At 37.1% G+C, this 12,581-nt stretch overlaps 1 protein-coding gene across 1 annotated transcript in view; it reads left to right on the top strand.

The window, feature by feature from the left end:
* Nucleotides 1–12,581, top strand: part of CTEXP (kinase family with ARM repeat domain-containing protein) — a 341,359-nt gene that overhangs the window by 169,650 nt on the left and 159,128 nt on the right. The window contains exons 9-16 of the mRNA XM_089436322.1: nucleotides 2,780–2,919; nucleotides 3,037–3,147; nucleotides 3,394–3,510; nucleotides 3,680–3,769; nucleotides 6,909–6,962; nucleotides 7,225–7,299; nucleotides 7,706–7,781; nucleotides 12,269–12,368. Of these exons, the coding sequence (XP_089292448.1) occupies nucleotides 2,780–2,919; nucleotides 3,037–3,147; nucleotides 3,394–3,510; nucleotides 3,680–3,769; nucleotides 6,909–6,962; nucleotides 7,225–7,299; nucleotides 7,706–7,781; nucleotides 12,269–12,368 (763 nt within the window). The remainder of the gene's footprint in view (nucleotides 1–2,779; nucleotides 2,920–3,036; nucleotides 3,148–3,393; nucleotides 3,511–3,679; nucleotides 3,770–6,908; nucleotides 6,963–7,224; nucleotides 7,300–7,705; nucleotides 7,782–12,268; nucleotides 12,369–12,581) is intronic.

Below are 12,581 nucleotides of genomic sequence, written 5' to 3'. Positions count from 1 at the left end.
CTGATTGCACAAGGAGATTGGCTGAGCTGAAGGAATCATTGGGGATCATTGGATGCACCATTATATCAGATGGTTGGACAGATGGGAAGGTAGGTCCAGACTCCATTTTGATTTTTTTTGTTAATTATACCAAGGGGACAATGCTTATCGCATATGTTGATGCATCTGCATATGTCAAAGATGCACTGTTATTATTTGAGTTATTGGATAACTTCATCCAAGAGATTGGCTTGAAGTATTATTAACCAAGTCATTACGGACAATGCTGCTAACTACGTTGCTGCTATCAGGTTGTTCATGAAGAGGTTTTGGAGCTTATATTGGACTCGTTTTGTTGCCTATTGCATTGATTTGAAGATAGAGTACATGGGAAAAATTCCTTGGATCAATGAAATTGTTGAGTAAGCTAGATGTGTTACAAAATATATATACAACATCTATATGTTATAACTCTCATGAGATAGTTTGCAAGGGGCAAGGAGTTGGTTCGTCCTACTGTCACATGTTTTGCAACTAGCTTCATTTCTCTTCAATCTCCCCACAATTCTATGTTGGAGTTACAAAGGATGTTTCTCTCAGATGAGTGGAATTCTTGTGTCTACAACACTAAAGTGGATGGGCAAGCCATAGCCCAACTTGTGAGACACAATCAAAGTTTCAGATGGGAGTGGAGGATTTGTGTGCTATCAGTGAACCTTTGGTAAAGGTTCTTGACGTGGTTTACAGTGAGAAGCCTGCAAGGCCACTTGTGTGAGGCAATGGATAGGGCCCAGGGAGCTATCAATTAGTACTATGAGGATAAGGGGGAAGATATATTCACTAGATAATATGAGATATGGGGTGTGATTGATGAATTCAGAGTGATGGAACGACAACCTTCATTGACTAATTTTTGCAGTAGGGCTCTACCTCAACCCCGCATACACTTATCCATGTGGATTTAGGTTTGATGTAGAGGTTATGGATAGATTTTTCCAATGTGTTCAGAGGATGGTGTTGACTTCCGCCGAACGCTTGGACATTTTGAAACAAATTGAGATATATAAGCTGAGTGCTACAACATCTTGGTATGATATGGCTATCCAAGATAGGATTGCTAGGCTGCAAGATAAGCTACAATTAAAATTTGTTTCAATTTCCAAATTTTCAAATTTCAATGTATTTCCTTTCTCTCTATTTGTTACTTAATGGAAATATAACTCATTGTCTTTCTTTTGAATCCTTTCCATTTATTTGTTGTAGATGTTTGGTGGGAAAACTATGGTAGAAGAGTTCCAAAGTTAGAAAATCTTGCCATTCGGGGTCTGTGTCAAACTTGTAGCTGTTTAGAGTTGAGCACAATTGGAGTGTGAAAAGATATGCTCCAAGAAGCGCAACAGGTCAGCAATGTTCAAATCAAAATTAAATTTATTTATAATTTCATTTAATTTATGGCGTGTGCCCATGAAACGCCATCCTCTAATTACAAAATGCCGCTCATGAAGGTTAGATGTCCACAGCCTCAATGACATGGTCTATGTCTACTGCAATTTCAAGTTATGGGTGGGGCAGATGAACAAATACCCGAGACAGATGCGATTTCATTGGATGCACTTGACACCACAAGTCCGTGGAGGGTGGAGACCGAGAGGCCTACAATGGAGGAGGCACCTGAGTGGTTGGTGCAAGATGCTAAGGAGTTGGAGGAGGATGCTCCACTTCTAGGGGAGACAGATTTGGAGTAGGGGGAGGATATTGAAAGTATGCCACAGCCAGTGCCACCATCTTCATAGAGACTAGCAACTAGGGGAAGAGGTGGAAGGCATCCCACTTCGTCTTGCACCCTTTCCCCAAGAGTTGCACTTTCCACCTTAGGCTCAAGCTCAACACGTCCGCCAACTGCTTCTAGAGGAAAAGTGTTACCAGAGACCTTTGCCTGTAAAAGGGGTAGATGGAATCATTTATATTTTAGTGCATCCTGACTAGCCTTTCGGTGTCTAGATGTGTCTTGACAATCATCTCATGAGATACATTTATTTTTGTTTTGATGTGATTTTATTTTATGTTATTAGGACATTTTGACTCAGGATACTATTTCAGTATTGATTTCTGATGTACAACTTGACATCTTATACATTTTATATTGCAGTATTATGTTCATATCTATGTGACAATGTGTTTGTTTGATGTTGATCTAAATATTTGAAAAAATAATTGATTATTTATATATATGTTTTTAAGTTTGTTGTTAATTTTCGATAATTTGCGATAATTTCCCCAATATTTCTGATAATTTAAATTTTGGATTCCTAGCAATAAATTGTCAATAATGATAAATGTAATGTTGATTGGTTGTTTCTCCCATAAGAAAAATGCTCTTGACATCTAATATTATCCTTGATAATCAGGAAGCTTAGATTACATATAATCACATTTCTGAATTTGATGGTTTTCTTTGTGGCATTCTAGAGAGCACAACAGGATTTTGTATACCTTCCTCCAGTGAAGTTTTCTCATTGGACTAGAAAAGGATCCCATATATGTAGTAGTAGTTTCTAAATGTCTTCTGGACAGAAAGATGAAATCACTTGTAAGTTGTGACACAGTGCCTCTGGATTATGATTTTCCTTGAAGGAAGAATTATGGATTCAATTGTAACCCTGCTTTCATTGCCAACGGCAAATGAATTTCTTATTTGTGCACAAATAAATTTTATATTCACCTGAGATATTCCAATCTGTATTTTTTTGCAATTATATAAATTGTTCTGCTGAAATATATTATTGACTTCTCTTGACAGATTATTTTCACAATAAGCTAGTTGAAACAATTCAATTTATGGAGGTCCTTAATTTAAAAGACAGCGTGGAGAAGGATTCCTTTTTTCGCAAGCTTCCAAATCTCGCTGAGCAGCTACCCCGTCAAATTGTGTTGAAAAAGGTTTGGTACTTTTTCACTCTGTCGCAGGGTTTATGATTTGGCTGTAATTTTATTATATGGATAAATGCAACATATCGATTCTGTTCACATAGATATCTGGTATTGTGTTTTGCGTAGTTGCTTCCAATGTTGGCATCGTCATTGGAATTTGGTTCAGCTGCTGCTCCTGCTTTAAACTCATTACTGAAATTGGGTTCATGGCTATCAACAGATGAGTTCAATTCAAAGGTTATCTGCTCTTTATATTGTGGTATCTTGTTTAGCCATAAGGACTTTATGAAGGAATGCTATTATTAAAGCAGTTTAGATTTGTTGCTCTTAGTAGTCTGAGGGCAGTATTTAGGTGAGAGATGACTGCTAATCATGGCAAACTCATTTTATATGCAAAAGCTTATGAGGGTGCATCATTACAGGATGAGTCATAATATATCTGTCATATATATTTATATTTTGCGTTTCTGTGATCATGAGCAGGTCCTGCCAACAATAGTTAAGCTTTTTGCCTCTAATGATCGAGCCATACGAGTTGGCCTTCTGCAACATATTGATCAATATGGAGCTTCATTATCAGCTCAGATTGTTGATGAACAAGTATTGGCTTACCCTTCTTGAGTGTGCAATAGAAGAATGATGATTGATTGATTTAGTTAAGTTATGAGCTTATTCAAGCTGTCTGAATACTTTCAATTTAGTTACAAATAATTTGATTGGATATGACGCCATAGATTTTGATCCCAAAACTGGGCATTTGCCTTTCCAGGTTTATGTTCATGTCGCAACAGGTTTCTCAGATACCTCTGCATTTCTGCGAGAACTTACACTTAAGGCTATGCTGATTCTTATTCCAAAGGTCAGGAGATTAACACTTATTAAATTTTGGATTATGTTAGTTTCAAGAAATTCAGGGAAACCAACTGAATACTATCATTGGTTTTTTAATGAAGTATATGTTGTTGCAACACTACATAAGAAAAATAGCGTGAAAAGTAAATGCATCTTAAAAACATTTGAGGACAGCTTGAGTGAATGAAGGAGAAAAATATATATGCAAAGCAAGGCAAAAGAAAAGGAGAAGAAAATAAAAAAACTAAATTAGTTTTGGTATGCTTCCTTATTTATGGGGCAGGTGTACTACTGCATACATGCAGTCAACCTGCTTACCATAGCAGCCATTTTTGTATGCCTGTAGGGGTTGTCCTGCATGAATTACTGCACTGACTTAGAAAAATATGCAGGCTAATATAAGTAGTGATGACTGAATCCATTTTATCCTGTCATTGCAGTGCTTTTTCTTCTTCCTTATTGGAGCTGTTTCAGTCATAAAGTCCATATGCTCACTTTCAAGCGATTTAGGTTTCTTAGGATGCTACTTGTACTTCCACACGAATAATGTAATGACCTGGTTCTTCAGTTAAAATGTCTGAATTGGAAGTATGCATATAAACACTAACTGCATCATAATGAACCTTAATTTTGGCCTTGAAATTGGTGATTGTAAATATGCAGTTGCTCTGCCTCTAGTTGTGAAAATTTGGAAGTGATAAAGAGCATCATACAATTGTCCAAGGGAAAGTCGCACTGTAGAAGCAACTGGTATAACTGTGTTGTAATTCATATTGAATACTTTCCATCTATCACCTGTATCCACATACCATTTTTTGGGTTGATTGTTACCTATCACCATTATTAGTTCCCTATTTTCGTCATATTCTTGAGTAGGGGCTTGGAAAATGTTCCCTTCATTAGCCCTCACACAGTTCTTGGCTAATGCAAGAGCAATCAAAATGAAAGGAACTTTGAATATACTAACCCTGATTAGCAATAAACTACATCTATGAATACAATAAAAGCTTGTAGCCCAAGCTATGCAAGAAAAAGAAAATCAATAGAGAAATTGGCGAACAAGAGGGGCAGTAAACAAAAGCCAAGGAAGGGGGTGACTCATCTCTCACAATTGCTCCCTCTTAATGTTATGATGGTCAAGGATAATGGAATTTCAGAGCTGGTAAAAGGACTGTGGCATCCTCCATGAGTTAAACTCCCTTGATACCACTAACCACTTGCACCTATTGATTGATAGGTTGGCCTAGGAACTGTTCCTCTCCTTAGGGTTGGAAGCACCTAATATGGCCTTTGGATAACCCTCCCATATCTAAGTATGGTGGCTTGTTTACAAACCCTAAGCTAGGAAGACATTTCTAGGTGATGCTTGTGCAAATTTAATCAAGGAGTTTTGTGAATAGCTTGGGAAACCTTATGAGATGTGAGGTTTTAGCTCCACATCAACATCATAAGTGCAATAAAAGTAGAGGAAGAGGAGGGAGAAGAGGCCTCTTATCTCATCAATGATTGTGAAGAGAGTAATGCAAAGCCTTACGGTTTCAATTGAAGAATGTGTAGGGTTGAGGGGATCTTGTTGTACAATCCTGGGAGTAATAAATTAGTGAGAATAGAACACAGAAGATCGAGAAGACCTATCTTTCCTCCGTTCCAAGGTAGAGGGAAAGAATAACCTAATAGAGGATTGTTTGCTTGGGTTGACCTAGGATGATATTCATGACAATGAATCAGTCGTAGTTTGAGGTCTTGTTGAGGTGACATGTCTTCAAACCATACAGGAGGGGGTTTGTTGTCTCTAGATCTGTTGCCCTCCAAACCTTGAGTTGGGTGTGAGGCAAACCCTACATGGTGCGAGGATCAAGATCCATATCAATGTCATAAGTGGAAATAAAAGTAGGGAAGAGGAGGGAGAAGAGGCCTTTATGTTCCTATCACTGATTGTGAAGGCACTGTTGTAAAGTGTCATGGGGTTGACTAAGAATGCGTAGGATCTACGGGCCTTTTTTGTACAATCCTTTCATGAACATATGGGCAAGAAATAAAGAGAGAAGTCCAAAATGAACTGTCTTCTAACATCTGAGGTTGAGTTGAAGAAATTCCTGATGAAGCTCTATCCCCTCAGGATATCAGGTGTCCAGATACTGCAATGAGTGAAACAAACTGTAAGTCTTGTCAAGGTGACACGTCTTCCAGCCGTGTGAGAGGAGGTCTGTTGTCTCACTAAACTACTGTCCTCCAAATCCTGGGTTGGGGGAAGAGAAATATTTATTTATCACTACAGAAATCAGGATGCTTCTCTCTTTCGATAGAAAAGTGATAATGCCATTGCATTCATACAAGGTTCTTGTTGTAAGTGTACTCTGTTGAATTTTGTGCCATTGAAGAGTCACAGGCGGGCTAGAATAATTTCTCAGAGATATATTCAGAAGCAATGTCATGAGGGCACACCTTGCAATTTTGCACCATCAAATACGTGGGAGTTTTTTTGCATCTTTAAACATCAGGGCATATATATGCAGTCCAGTAATCTGATTCTCTTCTTGCTGTTGGTACATGGAAAACTGATGGATTTGAGGTCATTGCATAATTTATAAAATGGGACCTATCAGATTACTTTATGACTTATTCCTATGCATATCAGTCTATTAGCTTATTTCATCTAAAATCATTTGATTCATGCACTTTGTCTTGCAACCGTTATATTGTTGTGCGCATTTTAGTGGCAAGTTAGATCTTGTGACATATCTTCTAATGACTAGATTCCTCATTTAGTTCTCGCTCAGCTGGCTGGTTTAATGAGCAATATCTATATTAGCTTTGAATTACGTTCTTTTACTAGGTTGCTGATTCTTTTGCAAATTAAGGAAAACTAGGTGAATGCTATTCATTTTTTGCAGCAGTTTTTTGGGTATATACTATTTATCGTTTAGTAATAAGTATGTAGACTCTACTTGTTGAATCAATCTTTGCTATGCATAACTAGTTGGCACTGTGATCCTTTCCAGATGCAGAATGTATACTGATGTGTAAAATTTTCTCATCAATCAAGTTGTTTATATTTTCCTGAGCTAGGGAAGATGTGGACTGTAGGAAAACTATTTGGTCTCAATGAATGTTAGTCCTAAAGCTTTGAGCTTGAATGGTTGCAGTTATCCCAACGCACTATTACAGGATCATTGTTAAAGTACCTATCTAAGCTACAGGTATATATGCATTGCAATTTCGAATGATTATGCAAAATTTTGTGGCAAGTTGTGGGTTTCTTTGTATTTTACCAGTTTGTGTCACTATAATGGATTCATGGAGCGCATTGGCAATTTTCTATAGTGTTCATCCTTTTTTTATGAAGTCTAACAATTTCATCCTTTGATATGAAAGAAAGTAATGGTATAATAATTAGAACCTGGGAAATTTCTCCAATTGGCTGAATGTAGCTCGTGTTTGTGTGGTTCTTTTCACATGCAGGTGGATGAAGAGCCAGCAATAAGAACAAACACAACAATATTGCTTGGAAATATTGCCAGCTATCTTAATGAGGGGGTTAGTTTACTTGAAGTTGCTATGACAAAATATCTGCAGTTTTTGACATTGAGAACTTACCTGTAATTGATAATCCTATATAAATTTATCGACATAATTTTGTTATAAATTTGCTTCTTGACAACATTTATGCCTTTTTTGCTAGAGGACATACATTTCTTGGTCATGAACTTTGGGTGTCTGACATGTTGTTCATGCAATTCAATATGTGCCTTTGTCAAAGATAAAGCTCTTGAAAAAATTACCTGTAACTACTATTAAATTAATAGTCTCATAACAGAATCGGATGCTTTTCAAGCTATGATGAAAATGTTTGGAAATCACTATTATGTTTGCATGCATTACAGTTCATGGCAGGAACCTTTTATTATTCTAATGCATGGTAAGTCTTCAACATACAATGCAGACAAGGAGGCGGGTTTTGATAAATGCATTCACTGTCCGTGCACTTCGTGATGGTTTTGCACCAGCACGAGCAGCAGGTGTGCAAGTGATTTCATATGAAGTGTGTATATTAGCTTCAGTTATATATAAATTACTAATGAATTAATGGTTTTTGTTATAACACGTCAGTTGATATGTTTACAAGTGACCTTCACTATCTATTTGAAAATATCTGAGATAACTTTAAGTTATCGTATGGGAGCTAGTATATGTTTGATGATTTGTGACTTTGTTCTTGATTCATAAGTAAATTAGTATATTGAAAGATAATATCTCTATATCCTCTGAATCTTGATCTCTCTGATCAGAAATATATCTATCCAATGAACCATCTGATGACCATGCATATTCAAAATTTATTTTATATTCTAGAAAAAAAGCACAAAAATGAGATAAACATATTAAGCTGCTCCAGTTCATTTCTATATATTCTCTGAATCTTGATCTGTCCAATTGGAAATAGATCATTTGAGTCGTCTATCTGATAAACATTGCATATCCTAAGGTACTTTTATCCCGTAGGAAGAAAAGCACAAGAGTGATAATTTGAAATTAAACTATTTTAATTCAAATATGAAGTGATTGATGTTGTATCTATGCCACTGAAGTGTTATGTTGACACCTAATCTTTGGGATTAGAAATCCATGTACATATTGTAAATAGAAAAAATAAAAGAAGCTGGAAGACGAAGAGACATTGGGAGATGAAACCCAATAGTCTCTCTCCCCTTGTATATATTCATATTATCTCTTAATGCAAATGCAACAAATTCATTCGGAGTTACTCCTGGCCTGACATGGTATCAGAGCCAGCCCCCAATTTTAGCTCCTTTTCTGCCCAGAAACTCCTGCATTCTCTGCCATGTTCTTTATTCCTCTGCTCTCTGTCCTTGTGCGTTGATTAAATATCATGAGTGCTGGTCGAAACTCTTCGAGCTGCATAATCAAGTGCTGGTCCGTTGAAGGTGTATGGTGAGACCATGTGTTCGGAGCTCTGTGTTAATGAACTGTGCGTTGAAGGGTTGCATATGTTCATATGTGAATGCCATAAGCCATCTGCATTGCGTTGAGTTCTGCGCGGCCTCTCTATTCTCTGCACGTGTGCTAGTCAAGGAATGAAGCATTGTTTATTGGGAATGGAGTGTTGAATTTCTTGGTAAAATCCGTGGTCTGTTCTGCGTTTTCATGGAGAGTATGACTGCTGGTCCGACTTTGTAATGTCCCAACAAGGAAATAACAGTGATAAACAAAGCAAAATACCATACAACACTGAAATATTTAAACAACAATCAAACACCCACAATTTACATCAGAACTGCACCAAAATTCAGCCATTTTATTATATATGGAGAAGAGTACAATGCATGAAATGTGTGCACTTGGGCTTACCAAAGCAAGCTAAACAATCCCAGGTGAGAAAGATGCTACCTGGATGCAGAGGGAAGGCTTCTCCTCAATGTTCTGTGCTGGCTCAGAATATCCTTTGGATGAAGACTTGGAAGCCTTTTGTGTGGCGAAATTCCACTAATGAGCAGGAGGAGGATTGCTAAGGTGACAGTGGCAATCCACCTTATTGTTGCATTTTGGTCTGGCTCTTGTCTTGTGAGGTCGCTCACAAGGCTTGCTAGATTTTGAGGCAGCATTTTCGAAAGTGATTGTTGTTGTATATCTCATGGCATGACAAATTTTTGATTGATGGGGAAAAATATTCCAGACTAGAATCTGAGCCTTGAGTTTTATTTTGACAATGGGAAAAAGAGATAATAGAATGAGCTATTGAACCCTTATTTTCTAATATATATTCGTTCCATTCCTTGGTAATATAGGGAGAACTTTCAGCTTTTTGAGATGCCTGCTCCTGCATTCCCCCTGTTCTTGCATTGTGGGAATTCTTGCAACACAAAAAAATAATATTTCAAGAAAAGGAAACCTACTTGAAGAGAGGGTGCAGATGGAACCAGTGTTGTACATCTATCTGATTTCTACCTATATTTCCTATTTTTTCCTGGGTTTTTCAGGTTGAAATTGTTTCAAAGTTTTCAGATCTGAGTTTGTGCTTGCTAGAGTTGTCCAATATTTAGTGATATTTTCCCCGATATTAAAAAAAAGTATTTCTGTACCCTTCAACAATGTATTCCCCTAAACAACATTTGCAACATTGGTTGAAACACTTGATGTAGACTCAGATGTGGAGGCAAAGTCCAAGGAAATTGGCATGGGATCTATATGTATGGAGGAAATGATGACCACAAAATATAGAAATTTTCTAATTAAGCAGGTAAATATAATTTGTAAGCTAACATTGAATGTTAATAAAAGGTACATCAGCTGTTGCAAAAGAGAAGGACAAAAGAAGGTGGGGCATGACTCCACTAGAGGTATAAGGTGTTGGGGGGCTAAGCAGGCTAAGGAAAAGGACCATAGTACGGGGATTTAACCTAAAGTATTGTAAAACTTAATTATTTCCCTTTGTTATTAGTAAATTGTGATTTAATTAAGCCTGGGGGGGATTAGTGCGTGGAGGAGATATGTGCACCCTTTGTGCCATGCAACTAAAAGGCCCATGTTTGCCATGCAAGTGAATTATGGTGGTTGTTCAGTTTTGAAGGTTTGAGAGGGGAAGTTTGAGGGTGGATTTCCTTTCAATCATCAGAGAGCCGAGGTTATAAAAAATATAGGATCTCACCTTGACAATTGTCCTTCACTGGGGGAATTGATGAAATTGTCCTTGAGCATTACTGTGTATGTTGGATTCGAACTGTGAAAGCTACAGCCATGAACGGAGTGAGAATTGAGGCTGTACATAATAATCATGGTTGTCATTGAGGGAATTAGCTACAATTGATAATTACCTGGAATCCCAGCAGTGAAATTTCCTGGTTCTGGAATTCCAGCAGTGAGATTTCCTGGCCAGCTTGTGCTGAAGCCCTGGAGGGAAGTGTGATAGCCTGAGGGACAGCTGGGCAGAGAAAGGAGTCCCATTCCTTGGGTTGTGCAGGTTGATGGAGAAGGCTGCTGAGCAGGTAATTTTATAGGTGCAACTAATGTCCATCAGCCTGGATATTGGGCAGTGAGAAGAGAAATTAGAGCCAGCCATAGGAACAGTGTGCCCCTTGTGGCTTCATGGCTTCAGCTCAGGGGTGGCCTCTGTTACAGAGGGAGCTGGTGCAACAGGAAGCCTATGGTTGGTTGAAATGTCTCTTTTCTGTAGCCACTTGTTGGACAATTCCAAACAGATAAGTAATCCTAAATGTATTTGTGAATTGTGTTGAATTAATACTGAATCGTTATCAATTATGTGATGGTTGAATCAACTTCTAGTTTTTGTTCTGAGTGGTTGCGTTAGGCTGCATTTAGGAGTTTTTGTTTTATGAATAATTGAATGGGTACGTTTAGGCTATGTCACAAGGTTCGTCGAACTTTAGCCTTGAGGTTTGAATTTTGGCGAACCTTAATTTTTTTTTTTGAGTTTCAGGGAACCCTCATAGTCATTGACCAAGTCCATAGATCAAATCTCATAACCTCGTGTCACAACTCAAGCTTGTAATTTATCCTTACAGTTTCCATGTTAGTGATAGCATTTTTTATGTTTACTGATGTTTATTTCTTACTATTTTATCCTATAATTCATTTTATATATATATATATATATATATATATATATAGAAAATGTATATAGATGAACCTAATGGTGAACCCCATCAAAAAGTTTGAACTCAAATCGAATCTAATCATTGTCGAACTCGAACTCGAACCCGAACCATGTGACATTGCATTTAGGTTGCATAAATCTGTAGTGTTATGCCTGCTTAAAGTAAATAGTTAATAACAGAGCTCACTACCCTGTCTCAGTATTCGGTTGGTTAGAAGAAGTACCTGGTCCCAAGATACTCAAGTGCACAGTGGATATTAGGTATATTACATTTACTGTTTCTTGTGTGCAAAAGGTTATTTTTGTTAGGTCTGTCTAATCTAGTCTACAACTATGAAAGGTGAATATTTATTTTATATCTTCATTGCCCAATTTTGGAACAATTTTAATATTAGAAATATCTAGTATTTACTATCGAGTAATGCAATCAGGCACATTGTTTCTAGTGTATATCTCCTTTCCATCTTTCAAATGTATTTGTAAATTGAGAGGCAGATGTGCATGCAGAGTAAATTTGTAACAGGATTGCATGGAAACCTTGTCAATGACGGTTCCTCAAATGATAATTCTCATGAAGTTAGACAGTTTTTAAAGAATACATTGTGATTACTTAACATAAGAAAATGTCTTGTCAGATATCTCAGTCATACAAGCCATTTCATACATAAAGAACATTTTTCAAAAGCAGGAAGCTGATAAGAGTAGTTTTGTATGTGAAATTAAATATGCTTGTGATCGACATTATAGTTATCAAAATTCTAGGTTGTCCAAAAAACATAGACAATCTCTATGGTTTCTAACTTTATACGTATATCATGAGGCTTGGGTGTTGAGGATATGAAATTTACTGATTGCTAATTCTTTCCCTTGCAGGATTGATGGCTCTAAGTGCAACTAGTTCATATTATGACCCTACAGAGATTGCAACTCGCATCTTACCTAATGTTGTCGTGCTGACTATTGATCCAGACAGGTAGTCTAATTTTTCTGGGCATTTTCATTGAAACTATAGTGTTAATTCAATGCAAGGGATGTGATTTCTTCTTCAAGAGCTTGCAGTGGATCTTCAGTTATAAGATCTGGAAAAGTTAGCTGAAAGTGTTTGAAATTTTAAAGGGATTAAAAAAGGAGAGGTACTTGTCAATTGTTAGTAGATTGAAGTTGACAACCAAATCCAAGGCTAAAC

This window comes from Pinus tabuliformis, chromosome 5_2 (assembly GCF_031772625.1).
Source record: "Pinus tabuliformis cultivar Carrire ecotype Pingquan chromosome 5_2, CPIR1, whole genome shotgun sequence".
NCBI classification, from domain to species: Eukaryota; Viridiplantae; Streptophyta; class Pinopsida; order Pinales; family Pinaceae; genus Pinus; species Pinus tabuliformis.
This window is presented reverse-complemented; position numbering and strand designations above follow the sequence as displayed.